We start from the raw sequence: 16,253 nt of genomic DNA, 5'->3' as shown, positions 1-16,253 counted from the left end.
TAGGATGTCAGGTATTTTATATAGCGTTAACTAAATCGTGCGTGGGACTTGGCTGGCAGCAAGTTAATTTGCTAATCTTAAAATTACCTTAAATGGTAATGAGCCATTAAAGTCAAGGGGAAGAGTCACAGATGATAAAACCGTTTTAGCCCCTGCATGGGGTTCTCCGAGGAGCAACAGGCTGAAATCCCGTCAGCATTCCTGCAAAGCCAGCCTCCTCCGCAGCGATGCTCGCCCAAGGATGCCGGCAGCCAGCACGGCCTCCTGATCCTAGAGGCGCAGTTTGATGCTAGTGTGAAAAATCACCTGCGCAGCAACGTAGCGTCCCCTCAGCAGTGCTCGGGGCTGTCCTCAGCAGAAGCCATCCCTAGGAGGCAGCTCAGGACTGGATGCACGTGCCAGCTAAGGCCGCTGGTCCAGCTTGCAGCCAAACCAAGCTAGCAGCTCCCCGGCACCAAAATGAGGTGGTCTCAACGCCCCTTCTTCCCTCTCCCGTCTCCATCTCCAGTCCCGCTCCACCTCTCGCTCTCGTCCCCCAGCCATGCCCCATTCCTCCTGCCCCTCCTGGGACTCATCCAGTCACCCCATCACCCGAATTGACTCCCAAACCTGCCCACCCTTTTTCCCAGCTGGGGTGGGTGATGGCAGTGAACGCAATTTGCTCGGGGAGGGATCAGGCAGCCAGAGCCCAGCGTGGACGGAACTGGCCCCCTCCACCCCTGATTCCGTTCGTGCCAGAGGGTGGACCTCAGCCATGGAGGAGGCAAAGCCCTCCCCTGGTACCCCATGGCAGCTTCACCTCTGGAGGCAAAATCCCGCCACATCTGTGCCCAGATGACATTAACCCATCCTTGGCAGCTCTGGCTTTGTTTCCTCTCCACTGCCTCGCTTCTCCACCCAGGAGGGAGGCAGGGAAGTGTGGGGATGCTGCGCCCAGGGCAGGGGATGCCATGGTGCCAGCTGAGTGCCACCCTCCCCGCTGCAGCCCGAGCCAGGGGGATCTCCCCAGGGAAGCCCTCGGCAGGTCCTTCACCAGCCTGGTCCTCTCCAGGGGAGCTGTCAAGAGACCAATTAACACCCCTACCCCACAGAAGCAGGAGTGCTGCTGGGCTGAGGGAAACAATTGAGCACGCACCGAAGGGCTTCGCTGAATGGATTTAATTTAACGCTTAGGCCTTAAAGCTGAGCACAAGCTCTACTGAATGGGGATGGGAAAGCTGGAGCAGTCTGGGGGCCTGCTGACCTGTCACCCAACATCAGCATCTTCAAAGGAAACAGCCCTTGGCGCAAACAACTCCTTCTTTCAGGGGAAAAAAAAAAAAAAAAAAAAAAGGAAAGGAAAGAAAACCGAGGAAAAACCGAGGAGAGGCTCGGTGCTTTTCCACTCCGGAAGGTGGCTGGTGGCTCCTGAGGGAGGAGGTGGCATCTGCGCCCTCACCTCCCTCCTCTCCGTGGGGCAGGGGAGACCTGCCCGGGGATGAATAGGGGAGGGAAACCGGGGTGGCTGGTGGTGGGCCAGTTCTTTCTGGTGTGGAGAAATATCGCCAGCTTCCTGCGCCTGCGGGAGAAGGGCATCGCTCCAGCATCCCGTAGCCCCAGCAACCGGGCGAGCGGCTGCTACTGTTTTTCAGCCCTCGGAAGGGACTGCAACGTGAGCATTGTGACCCATGCCGAGCGGCTTTGTCCCCAGCAAAGTACATGCAAACTGCCCAGCCTTTATGCAGGACCTGTACCGGTGTCCTCTGCATTTAAAGATGTCCCGCTCCCTCGCGGCAGGCGTTTTATTGAGGGCAGATTTAAATTAGTGCACCAGCTTCCTCTTTTCTTATTTACAAATCTCTATTTCAGATTAGTTTTGAATCCCAAGGACAGGCTATGGGGGGAAGAAGGGGGAAGGGGAGGGAGACGGATGACTTGCCTTTGGGAGTACTTTAGTTGCTCTGAGGTGAAGTCACTTGCTTGGTAGGGAAAAATAAACTCAGTAAAAGGACTTCCACAGAACAAGTGCTACAAACTTCACTACGTGCTCTTCTTTTACAGTGGTAGGGGAACGTCTTAGACACAGAACACCTTGGGAAGACAGGTCTTCAGCTGGAAGTCAGTACATCCCCAGCCGTAACAGCATCTTGCCACAAAACGCACTTGGCGCTCCCCAACACCTTAATGTCCCTCTCGCACAAAAATACTAAGCCTTTTCATCCCCATTACCAACAGCTGGTAACAGGGAAAACGCAAGTGATGAGGGAAATACGAGTTGCTCATGTTTCCCTGTAAGAAAGCAGGCCTGTGGAACCGTGTCGCAGTACGCCCGGCTCTCAGCACAGCCAGAGCTTCGGCTCCTGGGCACCACGGGAACGCAACCTGCCAAAGACCGCGTACAGTGGGGTTGTGCATTTTAGAGATGGGTTGAAAAATGCAAATCGTGACAGAAGCCAAATGCGAAGCCCTGAGCTGTAATCAAATAGAGAAGCAGAGACTGAGCAGCAAATCGCAGCTTTTCATTTTGGCAGCGGATCAAATCTATAAAAACCATTACCTGCGTTTCAAGAGCAATACAAAGTACTGATTTCCCATCCCCCTGGCAAAGCAGCCAGGGTGCCACCCCTCCCTGCTCTGGGTAAGCGGTCTCCGAACAAAGCCAAAGATGCCAACGGGTGTTTTAAAACATGCTGCCTCGCCATATGCCGACAGGTTTTTGCCCGTGTGGCTGCGAGCCCTTTTATAGTTGTGGGTGAGAGCGCACCGACCGCGCCAGCACCACTCAAAGGTTCATCAGGAGCTGATGCTGGAGGCCATCTCCCCCCGGCTGGAGGGTCGCAGTAACCAGGTGGTGACGGATGGACAGACGGACAGAGGACAGGCTGGGACACTGTACCCACAGTGCTGCGCAGGCACAGGTGCTGCGCAGCTCCTCCACAGCTGGAAGGCTGCAGGGCTTCTCTCCTCGAGTCGTCTTCTCTGTCCACGTTGCCATTGTAAGGGCTCGGCCCAAAACTTCCAGGTTTAAACTTTCATGGGCTTTCCCATCACATCTTCAACGCTTCACGTACGCAAATGAGAAAGAGATAAGTGCCTGCCTTTCCACGAACGCAGCAAAGATGGCTATTAGCCACCCCCCTCAACCCCAAATCCCTCTTCTCACCACCCTCACCAAAATCAGAGGGAAATGCCTAAGGCCAAAACCACGCGCAGCACTAAGGATGGGGTAATTAAACGCTGCAGATCGTTATCAGTCACGAGCAGAAAAATGGCAAAACAGAGGGTATGTGTTTGTCACATGGTGAAACCAGCTGTGGAAGGTTTTTCTAGGAGTTTTGAAACAATTCCAGCTCTTTCTCTTTTTTTTCCCAGGGTAGTAACATTTTTCTGTCACCAGCAAGTTAGTTGCTAAAATATGCATAAAGACACGTCACTCCAAGCTGTGCACTTATGTTTCACGTTCACTTCCCCCCTCGAAAGAGTTTTGTTACGACTGAAAAACGAAAAGGAAGCGCCTAGAAATCTGTAATGGTTCCATTTATTAATACGTATATCACAAATACTCACAATATCAATGCATTCTCGTTGGCATGCTAGACAGAGGCATTATTAAAAAAGTCCTATTTTTTTAAAAAGGTTTTAAAGTTTTGCTTTCCCCCAAAAATATTTCATATGCCTGTTTTTTTTGTGATTTTTTTTTTGTGTGTGTGTGTGTTTGTGTTTTTATTTCGATTTGATTCAACAATGTATTTGGTGGCTGCAACCTCAATGCAAAACAAAAAAAGAAAAAAAGAAAGAACAGGAAAAAAGTATGAAGGCCGCAGTACAGCACAGTTCAATTAGTTCATAACTACCTAATAAAAATAAAGGAAGCAAAATTCCTGCCTTCACAGTAAGCAACAACACAGCTTAATAACAGTATTACACAGGATCAGGTTCAGAGGCAAAATGCACTAGACAAAGCCTACCGGGATACGCACTAGGCATACAACACTGAGTAAGAATCAAAGATGTAGAAGAACATCAGGAAATAACGGTTCCCTTCAAGCACAACATTTTAACATCATTTTCAAGTATCTTTATGTTATGTTACTGATTCCTTTGTCTTTGGGGAAGGAAGGGGGCAGGCGCAGGGAAGGGGGAAAGGATGAAAACCTTAGTAAAGCAATAAACAAAACAAGAAATTAAGATAAAACCAACAGAATATATATTTCATATACCGGTTTATATGAACGTGTGCAACACTTATTAACCATGGTGAAAGGCTAATTACGCCCTCCAGTCACTACATGCACAGCCCGATCAATGCTGTTAATGAATTACCTTTGTTAACTTACGATGCAACTACTGTGTGACCAAGAACATACAGACGGTGCCGTCCTACGCCGAGCCGCGGGGACGGGAGTGGGGGGTCTGGGTCCGGCGACGGAGGGGACCCGGCTGCTCTCGGTGGCACCGCGGTACTTCACAGAATGGTAACACTACGCATGGGACAGAGTTCGGGAGGTGGGGTGCGAGTGTGCGCGCGCACGGGCTTGCTTGTGGGGGGGGGTGTTGGGTGTGCGTGCGTGCGTGCGTGCGAGAGACAGTGTGTGCTATGACATTCGTTGCAGTCTTCCTCCAATTCCACAGCTCCTGATCTTGTGACAGGCTCTGGACTTCGCGCTCCTGAAAGACTGGGTCGGGGAGGATACGAGAAAAGAAGTGGGTTGCTTTGGTTGCTAACAGTGTTGGTGGTGGATATTCTGCCCTGCCTTTTCAAGAAGAAAGTCGAAATGGCAAAACATTTAACAGTATATTCCTACCCACCCCCCTTTTTTTTTTCCACCAGGCAGAATATTGGGATAAAACTCCCCAAGCAGTGAATCCCGTGGGAAGACTTAATTCTCGATGAACACGCTGAGCACCTAAAACTTGCCTGCTATCTTCAGCAGAAGTAGCACGGCCGCGACAATATTTGGTTGTTCAGCCTGGAGAAGAGAAGGCTCCGGGGAGACCTTACAGCGGCCTTCCAGCACCTGAAGGGGGCCTACAGGAAGGCTGGGGAGGGACTCTTTATCAGGGAATGGAGCGATAGGACAGGGGTAACGACTTCAAACTGAAAGAGGGGAGATTTAGATTGGATATCAGGAAGAAATTCTTTCCTGTGAGGGTGGTGAGACACTGGAACAGGTTGCCCAGGGAGGCTGTGGATGCCCCATCCCTGGAAGTGTTCAAGGCCAGGCTGGATGGGGCTTTGAGCAGCCTGGTCTAGTGGGAGATGTCCCTGCACAGGGCAGCGGGGTTGGAACTAGATGGTCTTTAAGGTCCCTTCCAACCTGAACCATTCTGTGTGATTCTGCGTGATTCTGTATATAGCATACCGCATAGAAAGTGGGGAAAGCTCAAAGCTCACCTTGTTACACCATCTCGTACTGGTTAGCAGTAATAAACCGGGACAGACAGCAGGCCAGCAGCATCCCGATCAACTGTTCCGGACAAGAATAAAAGCGGAATAGAAGTAAAGTTAAATTAAATGAACTCTGAGCAAAGGAGAGGCCATGGTGAACAAAGATTTCATGTTCTGGCTTTATTATACACAACATCTATGCCCTATTTTAAGGACCACTCTAATCAGAAAAACATGATTAAAATCTCCTGTCTTTCTTTGTCGGATCTTCCTCTTGATTGTTATCAGAGCGTATTTATTTGATAGCCAGCATGCCTTTTTATTACTTTGCAAACCCGTTGTCATTGCCTGGCCGAGTCAGAGGTAGATGGGTAAACTGGTGGGGGGGTCAGCAGGCTGCCAGCTGCAGTTCACTCACAAGCCCCACCTGGGGTGGGGGTCCCTCCCCACCACCCACCACCACCGGGAGCTGGCAGCCCCCTTAACTTTGCTAACGGCGTGCTGGGGAAAAGCTCCCCAATGCCCCAGAGTCGTTATGCTTTCTTTACAAATGAGGCAGCACCGGAGAAATGTGCATTATAAATCTGGAAATAAATAAAATAATAAAAAAAAAAGAAAGTATTTCACTATTCCCTTGGCTGTCACTCAGATTATCGAAAACACATCCCTGGCTTCCACTCGTCAATAAGCACTCAGTCATTTCAACATTTTGCCTATTGCAGTTTGTTCACGTTTCCTGCATACGCCAACGGCATTAATATACTATAAATAATTCAACCTCGCTTTTCTCATTTGGATTGGTCAATTAATTAACCCATGAGCATATCCAGATTGTTACAGCTCATGCCCGGCTATGGGGGTGAGGCGAGCGGGCCATCCCTGCAGACGGACCAGCCTTCCCTGGACCTGGCTCCGAGCAAGGGCTGTCACAGCTGCTCCAGCTCCAGCGGGGCACCACCTCTGCCCGTCTCCTTCTGCGCATCGGAAGGGAGCGGTGGTTAAGGAGGGGGATCACAACCTTTTGGCAGCGGCAGAGCTCCCTCGGACCCCGTGGAGCATGTGTAGATAACGCTTGGATGGCCGCTCGTCCAAACCATCTCCTATTTCACGCTTGGGATTGCGTGTCCTTTCCCCTAGACCATCAGTCCTCCCTGTTCAAGCTATCATCATCGAAATATACATCTTCTCTACCAGCCAATTGCTTCATTTGGCCTGGCATCAGCCCAGAGCAAGACCAAGCCAGGGTACCTCAAATCCGGATAAACTGTTTTCTGCCCCTGAGATGCCAAGTTTCTGGTCAGGACACACTTAATTTGCCACAAATTTGCCACTGCCACTCCTGTTTCAGTGTCCACCAGGACTGCTCTGGGCATCTCAAAAGGGCTTGGAGTCATCTTTAAAAGCAGTGTGAATCCCCACCATCTCCTACCTGCAACCCCCAATTTTGGCATCAAATGCCGAGGATGACACTGCCCTGGTTACAACCAGACGTGGGGCACAGATAACACCTCCTCCTGACCAGCCTCCAATAAAAACCTAAGCTACTAGGTTTTGGGGGCTTTATTTTTACAGTTGCCAAAAGAGATGTGGGTGCTGAAAACCCTCCTCAGCTTTGGAAAATCTCACTTGATACCAAGAAGACAATTTAGGCATCCGGTTGCCTTTTCTACTAAACTTCTCTAGATGAGTGTTCCAGCAGGAAACTTATTTGGTAGCTGGAGCGCTCACACACTCACCCAGGAGTTCACGGACCGGCAACAATGAGGATGCCAGCATATCCTGGCCGGGTTTTGGACTTCCTTGCTTAAATATTCCAGTCACCAGGAAGATGATTTTATCAATTTGGTCATTTGGGAAGTGCTGCTGAAAACCCGCTACATTCTGCGGGTTTACTAGAGAGTATTTAACACTCCCCCTGCTTACTTGGGCGATGTTTCTTCAGTTCAGTTTTGGAGAATGAGATTTCCCATAGTGCATCCCTGGTACGCATTCTTTCATGCTCTGGCAGGCAGAACAGAGTAAGATCCTCTGGGTGGCCCCGTCCCACCCGCTTCACTATCCCTTTTCTGTGTTTGTGGTACCTTTCAGCCTTCTCTCACCTTCCTCAGCCGGTCTCAGAGGTTACTTCTCTGCCTTACTGCATTTTTCATTAAGAAGAACTTCACAGTGTATTCCATCCTATTTATTTTCACTGGGAAAATTCCATCCCCGATCCAAATCAGTTCCTTCCCCATCCTACAATGGCCAACAATGTATGTACATTCATGTTTACTTTATTTTTCAATGCCTGTGCCATCAGATACCTATTGTTTCCCAATATAAGCACCCAGATTATGGCCATCATCGTTCCTGGCCACAATCTGCTGCTCCTATTGGGTTTACAAGGGGGAAGATGCTGCAGCCCCTACAAATAGGAAGCCATGGGCTTTTCTTTCCCCCTTCAGCTGTAGCAGAGGTCTCCAGCTACCTTTAATTAGGGATTCTTCTGTTTCACACAGGCTAATAATCAGCGTGTCTAAGCTTTGTAGCATTTGCAGGCATGTGACAATGTTTTGATTTACTCAAGTCACTTGTAAGACGAAAGGCAGGTTACACGTGAATGTATCCTTCTGATCTTTGGCCCACTTATTAATTCTTGGCTCTGACCATATGCTGGTTTATGCATTTAAGTGGTTATAGTACCATAATATTAAACTTCCATATTTCAAAAATAATGGCATGCATATCAAGCCATTGCAAACACGTTTTATACAGCATTTCCAGCTATTACCAGGACGTAGCAGAGCTATAATAAATATCTTAGGAGTACTTTGAACACATATAAAAACATGTATTTTCCAAGGTGTGCGGGCTTCCACATTTAACCACAAGAGCACTGTCCCTCCTGGAGCCAAGAAGAGGCAATACCGTATTAAGTTGCTGAATTTTCCTCCTGGTGCTCTTTCATTACAGTCTTAACTACAGTCCTCTGCATTTGAATCAGGTTAGAGGCTCCCAGTCTGCAAACCACAAAGGAGCGCTCTTCATCCCCCTTTGCTCTCTGCATTTGCTTGATCACTTGCAACCTCTGCTCTTCAGACCGGGAGGAAGCCCCTTACCCTACTGCGCAGCAGGTCTCCGCAGCTCCTTTGAAAAACCAGAGGAATCGGTATAAAAGGATCCCCGCAAAGAAACTAGCTGCTACAAGTTGCATTCATTTCCCTTTGCTCCCATTGTCTCTCAAGTGCCCCATCTCAACTTTTATCCACTTATTAAATTTTTTTTAGTAGTCCCATTTTTTTTTGAGTGCTAAGATTCCAGACTTGGTTCTACGTAAATATTCTCTCTTGCTTTTCCCCTTTCTCTTTTTTTCTAAGATTATCTTGGTCCTCTGCACTATTACACAGAGAACTGAGAGTTTGTCTTGGTACCTCTGGTCTTGTTGCAGGAAACTTGAAAATGCTGACAAATTATTTGGCTTAGAGCACTGGGAAACCCACATCCCTCAGGTGTGTCTTCTTTACTACCATCCCGTTGGCCAAAGCTCATTCCAGAGAGCAGAAAGCAGTGCATCTGCTGTTCATCTCTCCATGGTTTCTAGCAGTCACCTCATGCGTTATCTCGGATCTGACCACTGAAATCCGTCCACAGCACCTTCCTAGCAATCTTATCTCCCATCACAAACATGATAACTGGCTTTTTAATATAGTTATTTTGCAGGAGTTAACCTTGACTGGAAGCTGTCCTGCATGACATATTTATTACATCTTACTATACCGAAAAGAAACTGAAGTGCAATTCGAATTTCCATTTTATTTTGGGTTTTGGTACATTCACCATTTCTCATTCTCTGAGAGACCGTCTATAAATAGAAATGTGTTTAACTGGGAATTCATCAGTGGATGAGGTAAGCTAAAACTGGATTTTTTTATCCATCAGGAATAATTGTTTAGTTGAATGATTTACCTTGCCATATTCTCAAAATGCAAATCTCCAAGCATCCAGATTCCCTGCCTCTATTTTAGAAGACAGCAAATTTTCCGTGTCACAAATCGCTTACCTGAGTCAGCCTCCTGTGCCGTGGTATGCCTCTGGCACAGGTCCTATCTCCATGCTGAATCCACAGTGATTAGTATTTAGAAGCAACAAAATCTAGTCTTATATTAGGTTTCAAGTCACATATTGGATCCCGATACAGATCCCACTCCCTAACCCTGGTGCAAGGGGTGACTGAGGTGTAATCCTGGGCTAGGGCCAAGTGTCAGCCTCTCTGTACTCAGGCAGGACTTGCAGCAGACAAGGTGGATGGTGTCTGCACCAGAACTGTGTCCACAGTCGGGCAGAGCTACTCACATTAACCTTAAGAATAAAGAGGGCAGGTGGATCCTGCACTGTAGCGAGGGACTGTAGCCGCATGAGAACGTATCTTCAAATGACGGGAACCGTGCATGCTCAGGAACATGCCTGGCTTCCAGTCCTTCATTACAAAAGGAATAATTTGGCCTTAACACTGCACTGAGACTCCCCTACTCAGGAACTCTACTGCAACCACAATCTGTAACTCCCTCCCCGCCCCAAACTCTGCCTCTCGCGCCCCTGAAGCCAATGCCTGTGCTGCTGTTTTATCTAGGCAAAACTCTTCATCATCTATGCTGCTTGCATAATTTTATTCTCTGTTGGTCAAAGTGCAGCTATCACTTTGCTGCTCTGAAGAGCACCTGCTAAACTCAAATTATTCCAGCTGGAAGTCAGCACTGGCATCTGATTCCAAAACCAATCAGATTGTATTTTATTATTATTATTTCAAACCCGAGGAGCAGTGCAGACAATGTCAGCAACACAGTGTTTTTTTTAACACTCTGACTCTGATTGGGAGGTCTGTGCCAGGCCTGTAAGATGTGCAATGCCATTACATCAACTTTCCCTATCTGTGGGAATCAGCACATTCCCCATGCTAGTCAACACCTAACAAATCATGTGAAGTAAAGGCCTTTAAGCATGCTTTACTGTAGAAGAGCAACATGATCTAATTTGTCTTTTATTTAGATTAAACCTATTCTCAGTAGGAACAGCGAAACCTCGCCTACAGCTGGAGCACTGCCTGGCATTACTGCCAGCCACGGTTAACCTGAAATCAATTTGTAAACGCTGTCCCTAATTGGGTCCAGCAAAACAGATTAGGCAGTCAGCTATAACTGGCCGCCTTCTATTCTTCACACCCCAGGAGAGCTGCATTTTTCTCCCCTGCATCCCCTCTCTTCTCCTTTTTACACATTCGCAAGCACCCCAAGCAGCTGGATACCTACTGGGAGTGCCAGAGCCTTGCGCTTAGGCAGGGGAGGGACATCCCCAGCTGGCAGCAGGGCGCACACTGCCATCCGGCAGCGCGAGCTGCCAACGCCACAGCAAAACATACTTTGCTTTTCACTCAGAGCCGCAGCGGCAAAGCGCCTTCCCCCCCTTTTCTGCATGCCGCGTGCCGCCTGTCACGATAATCTCGCCTTGTGCCAAAAGGCTCCCGTTGCAGGGACCACGCTCTGCCCGCTCTGCCCACCCGCCTTCCCCCTGTGCCCACCTCACAAACAACCGATGACCTAGAGTAAACATCCTGGCACGTGCCAAAATACTAACAATTCCAGCTTGCACCCTTCCTACAGCCCCCTTCCCAGCTGCAAACAGCTTGGAGGCAAGATGAGATGCTGCTTTGCCTATCGTACGTACGATACACCGATTAAAGGCTTTCAGGCAGCATTGGTCCTGACCGAGGGATTTGCCCCAGCAGCGTATGAATTGTAGAATTCTACTCATCCCATTTTTTTTTTTATAGTTTTACACGAGCTTTATAAAAGATGCTTTATAGTCTTCTGGCTGTCTAGAAACGGAACTGAAACAAGAGCTGAGAGTCCTATAGCGGTAATCAAGTCATAATCAAGAGAGTTGGAAAACAGTATCAAGACAGCCGTGACCACTCAAGAAGAACTAAAATAGCCTATTAAAAAAAAAAAAAAACACCACACAACAAAACTCCCCCTCCTCCACACACCAACAGCTCCAGACTGGTGGTTTCACCACTCCCGGACCCCAAAGACCTGACACCCACACGCATGCTCTGGGTGGCTGGCAGATCAACCAGCATTTACACCCACATGAAACAGGCTGACAGGCCAAATCATGGGCTTCTCATATCTAACGCCCAGGCTACAAGGCATCAGTTTCCAGATATGCTCAAGGCAGGGCAGTCGTCCGGTCAGAGCCCGAACGGTTTTAGGGCTCCCTCAGGTTGTGCATACCTTGATGGAGAGGACACGCGGCCTGGGGTCATTTACTCTGAAGTACCTGGAGGCATTGTAACTGCTGAGCAAATTAAACCCCAGAGAGGCTCAGCCAATCATGGGCTGACGACATGCAGCAGTAGGGGCAAGACAGCAGCCACAGCCCTCCCATTAATCCACTTGCCCACCACTGGCAATAGCACTGGCAAATCATTTGTTTGTAGCGCAGCACAGTGTAAACCTACAGCTTGCTAACTGAATTCATGAGTTTTAAGAAGAAGTCAAACAATTTTTCCAAGCACCTCATTTTTTTCAAGCACTGGAAAAACATAAGTCATTCAACAGATATATTAATATTTTCAGTGTTGCCTCAGGACCCAGATTTTTGATATTGTGTGAATGAAGCAAATGAAAGTTGCACGATTGTATTAGAATACAACATTTGCAGTTGTACTATGTACTGTCCACAGAGAGAAGGCAGATTGCCTCTCAGGTAGAAGTGGTTCAGGCATCATACATGTCGCTCTGTGTTTTTGCTGAACCATTCTGCAAGCACTTTTTCATTACCCGTGTTTTCCTCTCTCTCATTTTTTGCACCTTTCCAGGAGAGTCCTTGCCATCACACACGAAATGACTAGTATAAAGGAGCATCTTGTTGAAATATGCAGGTGTTTTCCTGCTCCTTCTTGACCACAAGATTCTGACCAGACCTTTAGTTTCCCCAACTCCTGTCTAGGTAAAGGCAGTTTGAAAATCAGGGAGCACCAAACACCTTCTTAGCTCTTCTCTTGTCCCTCCCATGCCAAACTCCTTTTGGTGCAGGCAAGGAGTTGGTTTAATAATCTGATTTTGGGAGATCTCTGCTCAGTGTCCAGTGATAAAAGGAAAATAAAATAAAATAAAATAGGTCACCAAAATTAGATATCCCCTCCAGGCTCCAGGTCCAGGATGTGGAGGCCTGAAGGTACACTCTTATTTGAATTCTAGACTCCTTTAAGAAACTATAAGAGCGCTTAGATGATAGAAGCCTATCCAAACAATGGATAAGCTATTTGTCTTCGTAGCTGTTTATGCTCCATTTAAGCCAATGTTTTATTGGGTTAACCTCTATTTGACCCAGTGGAGGGACAAGTTGTTTTCCTTGAGCTAGTCATTAGCTCAACCGTAACTGATATTCCCAAGGAGAAACTTCATTTAAGTTGAAAAAAAGAAAATCAATGAACAGATGACCTCAGGACTAATGAGCATGCTGAGTTCAGTCCCTTTCCATAATCCTTCCTTTCTTGAAGTCTGGGTAAAGAAAAAGACAGAGGGGAAAAAAGGTGGGGGGAGGGAAGCACTTATGCACTTACCTGTGAGAACGCAATCCCAAAAGCCACTCCAGCTATGATTCCCATATTTGTCTCCATAAAACTGGTCACCAAGTCATAACAGCCCTGGAAAACAAACATAATCATTCCTTGTATCAACCTTCCCTGCCACAAATGCATACATACAAATTTCTCATTTAAAATGAACTTGGGATAGACAATGGTTTTTTCTGTAATTTCCAACAATGTCACCTTTTTATTTAATAGCAATTCTGAGTGAATCATAGAATCATAGAATCATAGGGTTGGAAGGGACCTCTGGAGATCATCTAGTCCAACCCCCCTGCCAGAGCAGGGTCACCTAGAGCAGGTTGCACAGGAACACGTCCAGGCGGGTTTGGAATGTCTCCAGAGATGGAGACTCCACCACCTCTCTGGGCAGCCTGTTCCAGTGCTCTGCCACCCTCAGGGTAAAGAAGTTCCTCCTCATGTTTAGGTGGAACTTCCTATGTTCAAGTTTGTGCCCATTGCCTCTTGTCCTGTCCCCGGGCACCACTGAAAAGAGCCTGGCCCCATCCTCCTGACACCCACCCTTTAAGTATTTATAAGTGTTGATAAGGTCACCCCTCAGACGTCTTTTTTCCAGGCTGAAGAGACCCAAATCCCTCAGCCTTTCCTCATAAGAGAGGTGTTCCAGTCCCCTAATCATCTTTGTAACTCTCTGCTGCACCCTTTCCAGCAGTTCCCTGTCCCTCTTGAACCCTCTTGAATGATGGAAAGCAGTGGCAAAACCGGTTCTTTTTAGAAAAAAAATGTCTTTCAGTACTTTTAAAAGCTAAATGTGATGTGGCATGCCTTTTTATAGGTCTTAATACAGAAAGTCACTTCGCGTTGTTTTAAAAAACGTTAATATAGCTTTGACCTGAAGCCAAACCAGTAACAATATAAGGTAATGCTATAATACAGTACAGGTGTCAAAAATGAATAAATGATGCTGATCTCCTAATACTCCAGATATTTAATAAAAGCCTGCTTCAGTCATCCAGTGAGGCTTTCTGCTTGCTTTCTCCTTTCAAAGGACACCAGGCAAGGTACTGAGTAGTATATAACTTTAAACCATATAACAAAGTTATCAAGGGTTTTGTATGAAGTTTCTTGGTTCATTTGCTCTTGGACATCAAATTCCCTGTCCGGCTCCCCAAACCCAATTTTCTCTCTCTAGCTCAGACCCTGACTCCATCAGCTGACTTGCTTCCTCCCTCTGTCCCACATTGGGGCCAAAAGATTCACACATGTTTCCGCCCTTCTCTTGGATAGGCCTTTTTAAGATGTCCCCCTCAGTATGATAATTTTCACCAATTTTTTCCCTTCACCTACTCTGCCCCTCAAAAAAGCGGTGTGGTGTAAATGAGTCTTATCAAGAGACGCAAAACTTGAAGAAAAAAAGGATAATGTCTATTTTTTCTTTCATTACTAACCTATCCGCCCACACGATCCAAAGCCACCTCTTGGCCCCTTTTGCCAAGGTCAAATGGCCAAATGGCCAACAATGGCCAGTGGTCAAATGACCAACACCACTCTCAGTGTAAAGCCAGTCAGAAGGCATTTGTCAGGTTATAACTTGATCCACTTATCAGAAGTTGGAAAAAACAGAAATAACAGTGAGTTCTTTTCCCAGTTTGGGCTCCTGTCCCATAAGAGAGACTTGCCTCTGTGTTCCCCCTCCATCCACACCCCCCTCACTTCTGCAAACGCTTTAGGAACTCTCTACATGACTTCAGAGGATTAGATGCTTGTAAACACTAACAGCTAGAAAGAAAGGATGTCCTTCGTTAGAGACAGGCAATCCATGAACTAAATCATATCATTTCTTTAACCTCTTCTATAATATCAGAAGACATTTTATTTAATCGTGAGAGCAATGAAGTGGTAAACCTAATAGTAGCTGTGGACCAGCACAGCTGTAATTCAGTTCTGAAATGTTTAAGTGTACATATTAACCCTTAATTACATCTTACAACAGTGTACAGTATGTCAGATTCAAGCTTGCTTATTTAACACATCAAGCAACTATAGTTGTGTGTGTTTTACATGTTATGAAATGAGATTAGATTTCTCAAGCAGCGCTTTCATTCTGTCTGACACAGCTTAATGTTCTCCCAGCTCTTCTGAAAACAGCCTTCAAGAGACGCAACATCTAACAGCCATGGTAATTTGAGGGAGACAGAAGATCTCGTTAAAAAAACATTGAAGTGAGAGAGTTTTGATCGCTCTCCTCATTTGAAGGCTGTGTTTTCCCAATCACAATAATCTGTTTCCTGAAGTACATTGCATAAATACAGCTTAATTGCTCAGTCCTTACTGTGCACGGAGTGAGAGTGCAAGCAGCGCCCAAGAGTTGCATATAGAGTACAGAAGTACGTGAAGCACCGTGTGCGAACATCTGGGCGGTGACTCAGAAGACAGAAGTGACAATTTAGCAAGTATCCGGTCATTCTTGACTCCGCGCATCTCTTCCTTTATTAAGATTTTAGAGAGAAGTAGTTCTTGAGGTTTGTTGGTAATGAGCTCTAAAGATTAAAAGCACTATATGAACACTAATTAGCTAATCCTAATGACAGCTTTCAAAGTTAGGTATTAGTCCCATCTGAGATGAAGAAACTGACAGAGAGACTAAATGATTTACCCAAGGTCACTAAGCAAGTTAGTGGCAGAGCTGGCAAAGAAAATCCAGGAATGTTGTCTTTTAGTCCTGCAATTAGGTCGTCATTTTAATCCTCTTTGGATAATTCATCATTAGTCCTCAGAAACTGCTAGTAATTTGATGAGCTTATTGAGAACTTGTCTTACTGATAGTTTTGCAAGATCCACTGAAAAGAAGTATTCCAAATATACTTCTCCACAGGAATGGTAACAAGGGTCTTCCACAACACAGACAGTGTGTATTTTTTCCCTTTTCTCCAACACACACAGAGCAAAGTGCCTATTTCCAAGACGAGCAAGGGGCAGGGGTCAGAGGCAATGACGTTTGCTTCCCATCTGAAGTGAAAGCATAGGGCCACACAACATTTCCTCCTGCTTGCTTTTTATTCCCATGGCCCTTTCAGAAACATCCCACCTCGCTCAAATGTTTGGGACAACTCCGTGATCTCAAAACTGCCAAACAGAAATCTTTACAACCTTTGATTACAAGTAGCTATCTCAGAAAATGGGACACAAGTTTTCAGATGTCACAGGACGTTCAAACTTCCCCTAGGTAATCAAATCAAATAATTAAGTCAACTGCTTCCCGAGGAATCAGCATTTCACTTGTCAGGCAAACTG

At 46.7% G+C, this 16,253-nt stretch overlaps 1 protein-coding gene across 1 annotated transcript in view; it reads right to left on the bottom strand.

Annotated features, from left to right (window-relative positions):
• Positions 1–3,501: 3,501 nt before the first annotated feature.
• The window catches only part of TSPAN7 (tetraspanin 7), a 104,768-nt gene continuing 92,016 nt past the window's right edge, over positions 3,502–16,253 (bottom strand). Inside the window, exons 6-8 of the mRNA XM_054182854.1 lie at positions 12,972–13,055; positions 5,375–5,447; positions 3,502–4,655 (exon numbers count right to left, since the gene is read on the bottom strand). Of these exons, the coding sequence (XP_054038829.1) occupies positions 5,379–5,447; positions 12,972–13,055 (153 nt within the window). The 3' untranslated portion in view covers positions 3,502–4,655; positions 5,375–5,378. The remainder of the gene's footprint in view (positions 4,656–5,374; positions 5,448–12,971; positions 13,056–16,253) is intronic.

This window comes from Rissa tridactyla, chromosome 1 (assembly GCF_028500815.1).
Source record: "Rissa tridactyla isolate bRisTri1 chromosome 1, bRisTri1.patW.cur.20221130, whole genome shotgun sequence".
Lineage (NCBI taxonomy): Eukaryota > Metazoa > Chordata > Aves > Charadriiformes > Laridae > Rissa > Rissa tridactyla.
Note: the sequence above shows the minus strand (reverse complement) of the source record. Positions and strands in the feature narration are given on the sequence as shown.